The 12,533-nt window shown below is 39.3% G+C and overlaps 2 protein-coding genes across 3 annotated transcripts in view; one reads left to right on the plus strand and one right to left on the minus strand.

Annotated features, from left to right (window-relative positions):
* LOC145434828 (ARF GTPase-activating protein GIT2-like) overlaps positions 1 to 12,533 on the plus strand; it is a 336,581-nt gene that overhangs the window by 192,629 nt on the left and 131,419 nt on the right. The gene's annotated exons all lie outside the window — the stretch shown is intronic.
* The window catches only part of LOC145434857 (uncharacterized), a 67,337-nt gene that overhangs the window by 52,893 nt on the left and 1,911 nt on the right, over positions 1 to 12,533 (minus strand). The window contains exons 4-6 of one of the 2 annotated variants that reach the window (XM_080312100.1): positions 11,074 to 11,139; positions 9,888 to 9,968; positions 9,025 to 9,343 (exon numbers count right to left, since the gene is read on the minus strand). In XM_080312100.1, the coding sequence (XP_080168226.1) occupies positions 9,207 to 9,343; positions 9,888 to 9,968; positions 11,074 to 11,139 (284 nt within the window). In that variant the 3' untranslated portion in view covers positions 9,025 to 9,206. Of the gene's footprint in view, positions 1 to 9,024; positions 9,344 to 9,887; positions 9,969 to 11,073; positions 11,140 to 12,533 lie in introns of those variants that run through there. The other variant, XM_080312102.1, reaches the window with a different exon arrangement.

Here is a 12,533-nt window from a genome sequence, read left to right on the forward strand (position 1 = left end):
CATTCTGAACATTTGAAGTCCACGCTACTATCTTCCTTCACAATTCTTCAGTATTCTTCTTGAGATAACGTGTTAGCTTGTGGGCAACAATCTATGATGAGTTGCCGCATCCTGAACTCATCACATCCTACGGCAGCTTGATGCTGGATGCATTCGACGCATAAATTCATATATTCTCACACTGGACACTGTAAAACCCGCAAAAGCGAGGCATACTCAGGTGATGTGTGTATCATGAGTTGCCGCATCCTGAACTCATCACATCCTACGGCAGCTTGATGCTGGATGCATTCGACGCATACATTAATATATTCTCACACGGGACACTGTAAAACCCGCAAAAGCGAGGCATACTCAGGTGATCTGTGTATCTCTTACAATACTGTCCCTGCTGCATGGCCTTGAGATATCATGGATTAGTTATGAAATTCAACTATACGCAATGATCTGTACGCGAAACGCACCAAAGCAAATCATGTTCAGGTAATGTGTATGTGAGGGTTGTCATACGTCCGGAATTTCAATGTTAAAACTGAGCTGGGGGGAATTTCTAAAAACTGAGCTGGGAGGAATTTCTAAAATAAGCCTAAATCAACATAAAAAATATTAATATTTGGCATATTTATGCTACATACCACTTTTCTTCGCGCTGCGCGCGATTTGGTATCACATTTATTGGTTTTAATATGGGGACTACCACCCCGAAAAAAAAATGCGATCAAAAATAAATAAAAATGACATTCAGTTACAGAAATAATTCCATTCTAATTGTAATCCCAATTACAAGATAACGGTATATTCATTGAGTCGGTTTAGATCGTTTGGATGCTTTATTCAAAGATAATGGTTCTAAACCTTAAACTTAAACCTTTGGGTAGTTATTCTGGGGTTTGCGAAAGCGTTGAACGTAATCACCTTCCTAAATAGGCCGTGAGTGAGTCTATGCAAATGTGCCGCCCTTTAATTAGTCATCAGCGCATCAAATTTTAAGGTGGGTCATGGTACAATTTCAAATTGGATTCGCGACCATAAAATGTTGGCCGTGGCGCCGGGTAGTGCACATCGGCATTAGGTTGACGAATGATCATATAGATGTGACATTAACATGATTTCATTCAAATCATTTAACGACCAGGAGCATATAGAAAATAAGATACATTAAGCCGCCAGAAATTGCATCGATTACCCTACTGTAGGCTCAAGATCAGTGCAGGAGGGAACTGAAAAATGTGACTTCGGTTCTGGACCACCTCTAGTCGATAGACAAAGCTTTGCTGGTCTGACGTCATATTGATCGACAGTGTGCTCATACCTCATTTTGAAACCCGCTAGTGGGCGCTAAATAGCATCCGGAATTTGTGTTAGAAAACATGGTAACCCTGGTGTATGTATCTTTTAGAATATTGCCACAGCTTGGCATTGGAAAACATGGATTAGGCATATGATCCAATTCAACATTAAGCAACACTCTCAGAAATTTCAGATGTGTAATGAAACAAACATTCATATAATTTCGATCCATATTATATTTTCCCGATCCGATCTTTCTCCTCTTGTTATCGTTTTCATTTCTTTTTCTGCGTGACTTGTACTTTTAAATTCATTTTTTTTTCAGAGTCAACTGGTGATGCCTTTGCAATTAGTCCTCCGTCTGTTGATATGAAATTTGATTTTAATTTGACCTGATTGAATCTATTCCAACAATTAACTTTAGCTGCTCGTCTTTTTCCAATCCTATGATTCGGGGTTTGCTGAAACTTCACATATTCACCATACAGCCGGTAGCTACCCAGCAAACACTCGATGTCCAGTTGACTTCCGGTGGAATTGCCGGCAGGACGTCCGGTAACTTACGGCCGTCATCTCCCTGGAGTGAGTTTGTCGACAACTAGGGACGTCCTGTCTGCCCTCTGAGTACATCCGCAATGACATGTTGTGGACATGAAGCGACTCCTCATGGACGCGGCTTACCTATCCTGGACGTCACGTGGTTCCCTATGGACGCGTCTGACGTACTGTGGACGTCACGCCACTCCCTGTGGACGTCATGCCACTCCCTATGGACGCGCCTGACGTACTGTGGACTTGACGCCACTCCCTGTGGACGTGACGCCACTCCCTGTGAACGTAACGCCACTCCCTATGGACGCCAGTCCACGTACTGCGGACGTGTTATTCGCCCCTGTTCAAGTCCTCAGGACTCCCTGTGGAATACTTAATGATCTCTATGATTACCTCCTCCACTTCGATACCTGCTCCCACCACATGGAATCCCAACTACATGGAATCCAACATCATATAAGCTCACAAACTGTTTATATTGGGTTACTGGAAAACGACAATTGCAAATTCCAAGTAAAACATTAATTAAAGAACTCTTATTATTTAATTTAACAAAGTTAAGGATTAAGTGAAAATTCGATCACAAAATTATAAATATATGAAATAAATGTGTCACATGAATTTTGGAAATATCAGCTAGTTTTAACTAACTAACATGACAAACATTCCAATTGAGGTGCATACGAGAAATTTGAAAGAAATGTGTCAAAGGAATTTGACAAAGGACAACCGCTAAGACAATCAAAAACAGACATAAGCAATCATAAGTAGGAACTACCATTGCAAGACGTAAAACGATGCATCGGCTGTACCGCATCATGTTAAGAGCGCGAGCGCGTATTCGTCTTTGGCGATAAACTTTGGTTGCAACAACAGGTTTCTTCTCAGTCCTTGTTTTGCCTGAAGCACATAAAAACAATGTCAGCAAATTGTATGTAGATACACTGTTCATAGCACATGAAATATGTATCAGAACTTCACTATATATTTCCACTTGCAGTGATTGTAATATGTCTTGTAAATCGCTACTTCTATTTGTACTTGAGTGAAAATTTATGACGATACTATGACTACTGCGTCTATTTGAGTGTGGAGAGCTTCTGAACTAGCGATACAGAGTATGCGTCAGCCAATCAAATCAACTTGTGGAAACACCCAGGGCTGTAATTGCAATGAGTCGAGTTGCGATTTCTGGTGACTCGAGTCTTTTTCTCAAAATTCGGAAATGACTCGACTCGAGTCAATCTATGTAATGACTCGGACAAGTCATATGAATCGAGACTCGGACGGCCAAGACCGATAACACACTAGTGTAACCACACTATTGGTATTTCGTCTAATGGTAGCGGTACTTGAAAATGCGACCAGAAACTGTTAAAGGTGAGAAATATCAGTAGCCTATATTATAAATGCGAACCGTTGATATCACCGAACAGAGTTATAAAAAGTGGATTAAACAAGAATTTAACTGGAAACTGTCAACACTCAACGAAATGGTTGAACTTGAGTCATACCACCATGACTTGAACTCGACCCTATACTCGCTGATTTGGACTTGACTCGGTGGTGAATTGAAAATGACTCGAGTCAAAACTATATAAGTGAGATTGACTTGTGACTTGGCTACAACCATGGAAACATCTAAAGTACATACTTGAGTACTTTTCAGAATTTATACTTTCACATAAATTAGTTTGGACAAGACTTGTAAATCACTGCTTGTAGCAGAGTGGAGATACATGGCGTTACTACTACTTCTACTTCATTGAAGACACAACAATTACTTCTACTTGAGTGCTGAAAACAACTACGTTTTTGACCATCTCTGTTCAGCAGCATGCACCTACGACTCGGGGTTGTAACCAAGTCACAAGTCAATCTCAATTTTATAGTTTTGACTCGAGTCAATTCGAGTCATTTTCAATTTACCACCGAGTCAAGTCCGAGTCCAAGTCACTGTGTTGACCGCTCAGTTTTCAGTTAAAGCCTTGTTAACCCTCTTTTCATAACTGTGTTTGGTGATATGGAATGGTTCTCATTCAAGATATAGCCTACTAATTTTCCTCACTTTTAGCAGTTTCTGGTCGCGTTTTCGAATACAAGTAGCAATAGACGAATTCCCAATAGTGTGGTCACTTTACTATACTTCGAAATTGCAATGAAATGTTGGTCTCTCGAGTCATATGACTTGGTTCGAGGTTTTCGGGAGTCGACTAAAAAACGAAAAAGGTCACTTCGTCTGGACTCCCGAAAAACCCGATATTTTTATATTTTCGTATTTGAAATTTTTTCTACAAAAAATCATGTGTTGACTATAAAACAAAAAAACTCGTCACTTTGTCTCAACACAGAATTTCTTGTAGAAAAATTTTCAAATTCACCAGTTTTCTTAGCCGGAGTTTTTGAAAAGTGTCCTCTTTCGGATCTCAAAATATGGTAACCCTAGAGCTAGACACTCCGGACATTCAAGTCTCACCGCCTGAACCGTGCTCTTGCACTTTGTTGTACGAGCGAATGGGTCCAAAACCAGAAGTCGTTGTCCCTGAGGAGTGGGATTCAGCGTGTTTTTTGTTCGACCTTCAACAATTCGACACAAGCCTCGACCTCTTCATAGGTCAAAAATGCTAGCTTCGAGGGTATGTCATGCTTCGTTGGTCGAGTTACTGCACATGGTAGCGTACGTTGTGAAAACTAACCTTGATTTGCCTCGAATCGTCTGGAATCAGGGTTTGCCAGACACTTGGTAGTATAACATAACATTGCCGTCAGTCAATGCAAATCCAACTTGAAACCAGCCGGTAATCTCACTTCACACGCCTATCTGTAATGTTACAAATACATCAGGTAGTTCCAGCCTTACATGATATCCGGTACATTTGCAAACCGGGACTTACTGGGCACTTCTACATTCTGTCGATTTAATTCAGGATTGCATGGCAGCATGTAAGTTAACCGACATCAGCACCTATATCTTCACACTCCCAAAACGACATGGAAAAACTGTATTTATTCATGCTGAAAAATACTATAGTATACTAAATTCCGACGCCTTCCTCAAAATACATGATTATAAGGAGAATGAGACCAAGGATGTTTGGGTCTGGATTCTGCTCTTTTTTCGTGGCATTCAACATCTCCACACATAGCCTGCGATTTGTTAATTTGCTATTGAAGTGACTGTACGAAACACAACATCTTCCAAAACGTTTTTCATATCAATGACATCAACAAACAGTTGAAATTTTATGACATCAACCCCAGTTAATTTTGAAGGGAATTTACATAACATATTTCCATATATAGCCTAGCACGAGCTCATAAGATTTCACAAACAGATTTGTTCCTAAATATGGAGCACACAATCAACACAATAGCTGGCTGAAGGTAAACGGAAAACTTCTCCTTCTGAAATGCATCCAAATGGCGTGTCGGCAATTACACTCTATTGGCAAAAATGAAGTTGCTACCAAGGACTCGTGTGAATGACCAACTAGTAACTATTATTTACAAAGTAATCAAATTGCAAAACGCTCGAACATATGTATGTATTACTAGTTTAATTAGTCTTTGAATGTTTAGAAGATGTTAAAAATAAGCATATAGCAGTGGTTCATATACCTTTACACGAAAGCATATGACTTGAACATATGAAAATATGCTCATTTACTAGTTATTGCGGCAGCTAGAGTGTTTGTAGACTAAAGCCTAATTTCAAATGTTTAGACCAAAAATCCCATAACACATAGTCTCGGAATTACTATTTTAGGTGATGAATAACGATCCAGGAACATCGTTACCACTGTTTAGGAGCATAACAGCATAGAGCCAACTACCGATATATCAAACAGACGGATGACAGATGCATACATATATTTCCACGATAAGATATGTCACGGTTTATCCATTTAAATCCATTCATTCAATCCATGCGGGCATTCTGCGCATCCAACATTTCTGAAGTACAATTATTTGTTACACCACATGCAGTACCGTGTAACGAACGTACAACTGCAAAATATCACGTCAGATGTCGAGGAATATGAACAGTATACGGGTTGAGACCGAAAGTTCGACACCTTGCTTCTGATTGGTCAGAAATTGTTGGACATGGCGACGACTGACTTCGTCGTCGTCAAGTATATGCTGACTGCGTTAGTCCACAGGGAATTTCAGGAATTTCTATAATCATTTTAATTCTAAAAGTTCTCTTCATCATGAATAGGGATATTATGGGTAAGTAGCTCTTGGAGGTACAAAAACTTCAATTCACAATTGAATGATATATTCATGAAATATACCGCATCTTTTAGTCAGACACTCTTCAGGGGTATTTGTCAAGCAAAAATAAGAGTATTGTATAACCGTGAAAAAGTTCCAGGCATTGTGAGGATGAATTTGTTAGGTTATTTGTCGTGGCATTACCTAAGATATAATATTCTTTCGATCGCAGTAATACTGGAAGCTATTCGTAATTCATGGATTCTGAGGTATTGACCCTAGCAGGAGCGTTATCATTCTTTTCTGAAGACCTGCATGGCTGTAATTGGAAAAGCAGAGTTGAAAATCAAATCCAATCATGTTATCTCGCTGAAGATCGAAGACTTTCAGATTAATGCAAAGATCAGAACATCTTGGAAAGACGCTGTTTACAAAGTCCCTATCAATTTAGATGGAACTGGGGGCATTTGTAGTACAACGTGTGAATGTCCGCGGGGCAAATGGATTTACAGCCACATGGCCGCAGTTGCGATCTATGTTAACAAAAATGGCATGTCTAAAACCGATCTGCTGAATTTGTTGATTACACACCAGAGAAGGCATGTAAAGAAAACGTATAACCGATGAATGAGTTATTTTATTCATCCAAAAAATCTTACAGTGCCTTGCCTAGAAAATTTGACATGGAAGATAGAAAATCCTTCCAAACGCATATATTGAAAGCTGACACCACATGCCCAATAAAATGGATTACAGGTCCGGAGCCACCATCACATGCATCTTCATTTGTCAGCATAACAGAAAATATATCTGATCTCTTCACACTATTCAAAATTGACAAGAACGAATTTTTGAATAAGTGTAGTGTAGACCCACACACTGTAACAATGGTAACAACAAACTTTGAAGTAGCCTATAGGCAAGGGGTGGGCAATTATTTTATTCCGCGGGCCAAATGAGAAGTAGAAAATACGGTGGCGGGCCGAGTAAATATGTTTAGGTATATTCTACAGCGCATTTTCATTTTATTTCTAAATTACATTGTTAATAAATGCTGCTCAGTAAATGTGTTGATATTAGGTAGTGAGAAAGTGGCGGACACTATAACAGTGGCTGACTTTATGATGGTGAAAAATTTCACGCCCGACCCCCTCCCTATCATAATATCACAACATATTAAAAAGAGCTACCGGAATGCTAGCACTCCCAACGGAAGGTGTGATGGCGCGGAAGGATTTGGTTGTTGATGAGATAATTCTGTAATATAAAAGTCGGACAATACACAGCAATAACTATATCATGAGTTCGAAGTAAATCGCGCGAAGCGCGGAACAAACGTTCATTCAACTTTGACTTCGCGCCTCCCTTCAGATGCTTTCACGCCCCCAGTTCGAGAACCACAGCACTGAACCACTGCACTGCAGTGTGTATCTCAAATAACCATGATGTTGAGCGAAGTTAGCAGTTTTTCTGAAATTCGCTCTTCAATGACCGAGTGTTTCGTGTTTTTGTCATGATTAAAATCCTAAATCTCGGCAAAAACTAATAGGACGGGTTTACCCCTAACCCCAGTATACAAATATTAGGTGCTCTAAACCTTCTTTGAATTTCAGCTTTCTCTTTCTGACATCCCCTTTCATCCTTTATGGGTGATATATATAATGAGTCATAGTAATCGCGAGCACTGATTGACTTGTTTTACGAATTAAGGATTTGGAAACGCCTCACAAAAAATTTGACCTAAACTATATGGAAAGAGTGATTTCTTGTGAATTTAATTGTTACTCATACTTTGCCATATTGCCTGTATTGTGAATCTGGATTACCATGTGAGGTACGTAGGCAGCGTATAATCGTGTCATATTAATAAACAGGCCTCAAAGTAAACGAAATTCCTGTTTAGTTGATACAGCCTATGATTTTAGTCCAGCACGCATCAACATTCAAAAAGCAGCTTTAATGTTATGAATTCCAAGCAACCTTTCGCGGGCCGCACAGGATGGCTTCGCGGGCCGCATTTGGCCCGCGGGCCGCACTTTGCCCAGGTCTGCTATAGGCCTACGGTATTAGAATAATGACAACGCATTCAAGAATTGAAAACTGCTGTCTCCATTCTTTCCAAATCAAAACACTATGATTATTTTGAATTTAAAAAATCTATATCTGCACTGGCTAATTCGATTTTAGGTATCGATCAAATACGCCAGCAATAGTTGGAGACTGAAAATGTACTAAAGCTCCACATAATTGTACTAGCTGTTCGACAAATGATCTCTTCTTACTAGTGATTGTAGCTAAAGATTTTGTAATTACGGATTGTTTCTATTGCTCTCTCCACGTGTATTCGACAACATGCTATCTTTTTGCAGAACCTCGCCTCAGTCTCAGCAAATTGTTTTTTTTTTCAGCTAGAAATGGTGGAAGATTCAAGACCACTCCACTTGGCATCAATTCATGAATAAGAAATCCTTTGTCATGACCAATTTCCCATCTAACTTCATGGTATTATAACTCGAGTCCAAGTCATTGTGTTGACTGCTCAGTTTCCAGTTAAAGTCTTGTTATGCCCACTTTTTGTAACTCTGTAGGTGATATCGAATGGTTCGCATATATAATTTACTAATTTTCCTCACTTTTAGTAGTTTATGGTCGCATTTTCAATTACCAGTACCGATAGACGAAATTCGCAATAGTGTGGTAATTTTACTATTCTTCGAAATACAATAAAATGTAGATCTTGGCCGTCTGAGTCTCGAGTCATATGACTTTTTTCGAGTCATGCGCAATGACTCGAGTCCAAGTCGAGTCAATACACAGATTGACTCGAGTCAAGTCGAGTCATTTCCGTATTTTGAGAAAATGACTCGAGTCAAGTCGAGTCATCAGAAAATCGTGACTCGAGTCATTACAATCCTTCGAATAAGAGTGATGACCTTTATCTCTTTTCAACACAACACAACAAGATTTCCAGTAAATATTTCAAAATCGGATGTTTTTAATTTCGGTAAACTAACGTTTATGGTTTTTAAAAAGTGTCCTTTTTTCCGGACTCCAAAATATGGTCACCCTACTTTATATAGTGTTTATAGTATAACATGCTTGAAATTGAGATTATATTCAGTTACACATCCCTATAAAATATCTTCTCATATATCGTCAATATCAGAGCAACTACTGAGGCGCAGTGGTGCAGTCACTCCATGTTGCAGCAGATCGTTGTGTATGCGCAATACCAGCTCAGTCGATACTGTTTTTACGTCGGTGTAAATCCGTATGATCCATCCTGCAACACGCGATATAGTTACAGTGCGCAATGCAAGGGTTCAAATAAATGATGACTATCCAGTGTATGTCTATATTTCTTGCAGTTTATTTGAATAGCAACAACCAACATGATGGAAAACAAGTTAAAACTCACAACCACAATAATGCACTGCTTGATATTTAGAATTTGTAAAAATTATGTACCCTATGATACATACCCAATTACCCATTACGTCAAACTCAATTTGATGACGGGACCCCTGAACTCATCTCATCTAGCGCTACTGGGTATTTTTATGGATGACCCGGTGTTCCAGCATTTTTTACATCGCTAACCAATAAAAAGTAATTGAACTACTTCAGTGCTTCGAAGTATTAGACAGTAGTCACGGTATACACAGCAATAGTCGCTATTCCTCGGTTCCAGCACGATTTTTATTGCATGCAGGCTTCTGCATGGTTGCCAACCTATGTTCGATATATACATGAAGTCACGGCACAGTTATCAAAATGCACCCTATAAGATTAGCAGATTTCATCTCTAACTTATCCAACCTACATACCTTCGGGTGCGCATTCAATATGTGCCAGATAATGTGCGTAATCTCCAAGATATGTAATAAGACGATGCTTCGTCTCTTCCTCTGAAGTAAAATACATTCGTAAGGGATAAAGCGGGAAGTAGTCGGACCCTCACGTCACCGCAGTCTTGGATGTAAGAACTAAGAATACATTCCTAAAATATTGTTGGTGACAGCGGAGAGTCTATTTTCGAAAGGTAGGCCGAAATCGCATGTTGGCCGAGATCTTTGCTGGGTGGAAATTGACGACGTCGCAATGATGATGTCTAATAGTCTCACCCCAGCAGGTTGCACACCCCTAGTAAAATCATCCCAGCGGTATCAATCTCGCTCCCTCATAATTGCGACACAATGAGAGTTTTTTCTGTTAAATCCTAATGTTTTTTATTCTAATATTATATATTTTTGAGACGGGGTTTGGGTAGATATCCAATAATCAATATTAATAAGTGACGATTGAATTAAATAAATTTAGCGAACCTAAAACGCGCGCAGCGTTGAATATGAATAATTTATCACATATCCAAGGCAATGCCTGCTCGTGCTCGGTCATCCTTTGTTGCCACTGGCGTAGAATAACCCCCAAGCTCAAACCCGAACTGTTGCGTATCACTTGAGCGACACACATATGCTCTGATCACGTAAACCAGATGATATTTGTAAGACTTCGGCAAGCCGTCTCGTGACGTCACTCTATGACGACTTCATCTTGTAAATGGGCCTAATAACGGTAGGGTTACCATACGTCCGCTTTTTTGACTTTTTGGAAAGTGTCATCGAGGGATACTAAAATGTCCTATGTTTTTTGGGATTTTGTACTATTTTTTGAGAATTTTGGTTATATATAGGGCAAAATTCGAATGAGATACAGTAAATCAGCACTGAGCCGGTAAGCTGACGTTTTTTTAGTTAACCAACGGATAATGTGAACGAAAAGCTGTAATTCGGGGTTTGAGCGGAAAAGTCGACTATTTTTTATTTTTAAAGATTTCACAGATTTTCACTGCGCAGACACCATGCCAGCAGGGCGCCATTGCGCGCGAGTGCATTCAAGAGGGAACAGTGTAGTAGGCCCTCTGTAGACATCACCAAAGGTGATGTAAGTTTGAAAGCCATGCTGCCATGCTACCATATAAGATTTGATACTAATTGAACATAATCTATTTGCCTAGCTTTGCTGATTCCAGGTTGAAGTTCCCATTTTCGTCGAAGTCAATGATTGCGATCTCCTCCGCTAAAATCGAAAAAAAATAAGTTGCTGTATTCATAATGTAATGCTTTTAATATGGAGTTCTGGAGGCGAGTTGTTAAATTCTGAGCTATGTTAAATTGTGCAACGAAATCTCCATTACAGGAATTATTATATGAGATGCCATTGCTGTCTTAACAATAGCGTGATGCAATGAATTGTTGGATATCGGGTAAACAAGGTGACAAGTGTACTGTAACCGACCGCCCTGCCGGGAGCCATGTCTATAATGACTCCGGAATATATGTTCGGCAGGACCAGTCAAGCGTACAGCGTAGCGTGATATGGATGATAATTAGGGTAAGTTTTTGTTGCAGTCAAATCTGTGGAAAGTTGCATTTATTTTTCATAAAATTTGCAGTAAAAAGTTGCATTTATGGACAAGATTCTTGAAATTATTAGGGTATGAGATACTCGAATCGATCCGTATCCAAAGCACTGTAGCAAAACTCAGTGTTGGCGACTTCAACAAAATCAATAGCCTGAAAAAATTGACCCAGTGAAAATATGCTTTTCGGTGGTCTATCATGAATGTAGGCTACGTCAAATCAGAAAGGACCTCAAATTTATATGACAGTTAAATAATCAAGCGATCTATTTACATGTAGCGCCAAATAGTTCCAGTAAAAAGTTAGTTGCATGAAAAATCGAAAAGAAGAATGAAAGAAATGTGCATAAAAAAATCGAAAAAAGTTTCATGAAAAATCGAAAAAGTTACTATAAGTTGTATGAAAAAAAATGGAGAAAAGTTGCAATATAAGAATCCTCCAAACAGCTTAAAACACCATAATACATAACATCCGAGTATTCAGGAAGCTGCCGGAAGCTGTAAAAAAAGTTGCAAAAGTTGCAAAAACTTGCCCTAATCATAATATAGACACAGACACAAAATAGTTCTTTCATTTCGAATTTAATCCACCTTATCACTGACATTGGCTATTGATGAGGGCCAGTCGAAAAGCTTTTAGCGACTAAATTAACTATATGAAGTTATTGTTCCGCGTTATTCTGAAATTCTGTACCACAAATGGCTTGTCCACTGAGATTGTGTATTTAATTCTCTCCATTTGACCAAAGTCAACTTTTAACACTATTTAGACTGCTTGCCGAGCGAGAAATTTGAAAAAATTGGACTGCGGTAATTATTACGAAAATGCACTCCGCTCATGCCCTGGAATCATGCAAAATCACCGTCGAATTTTGCATTGTGTTGGAGTCGGGTATTGTGACGGAACAATGCCATCTGGAATAACGATGTCGCCGCTCAGGAGCAAGTTTGTTGGCATGGGGGTACCACTGTTGAAAGACTTCTCAAACGTGAAATTCTGACTACATACAGAACAATAATTATGAGCTGGAGGTAGATCGTGTGGAGCGTG

This window comes from Botryllus schlosseri, chromosome 3 (assembly GCF_051294905.1).
Source record: "Botryllus schlosseri isolate E-star chromosome 3, Bs_hap1, whole genome shotgun sequence".
Classification (NCBI taxonomy): Eukaryota; Metazoa; Chordata; class Ascidiacea; order Stolidobranchia; family Styelidae; genus Botryllus; species Botryllus schlosseri.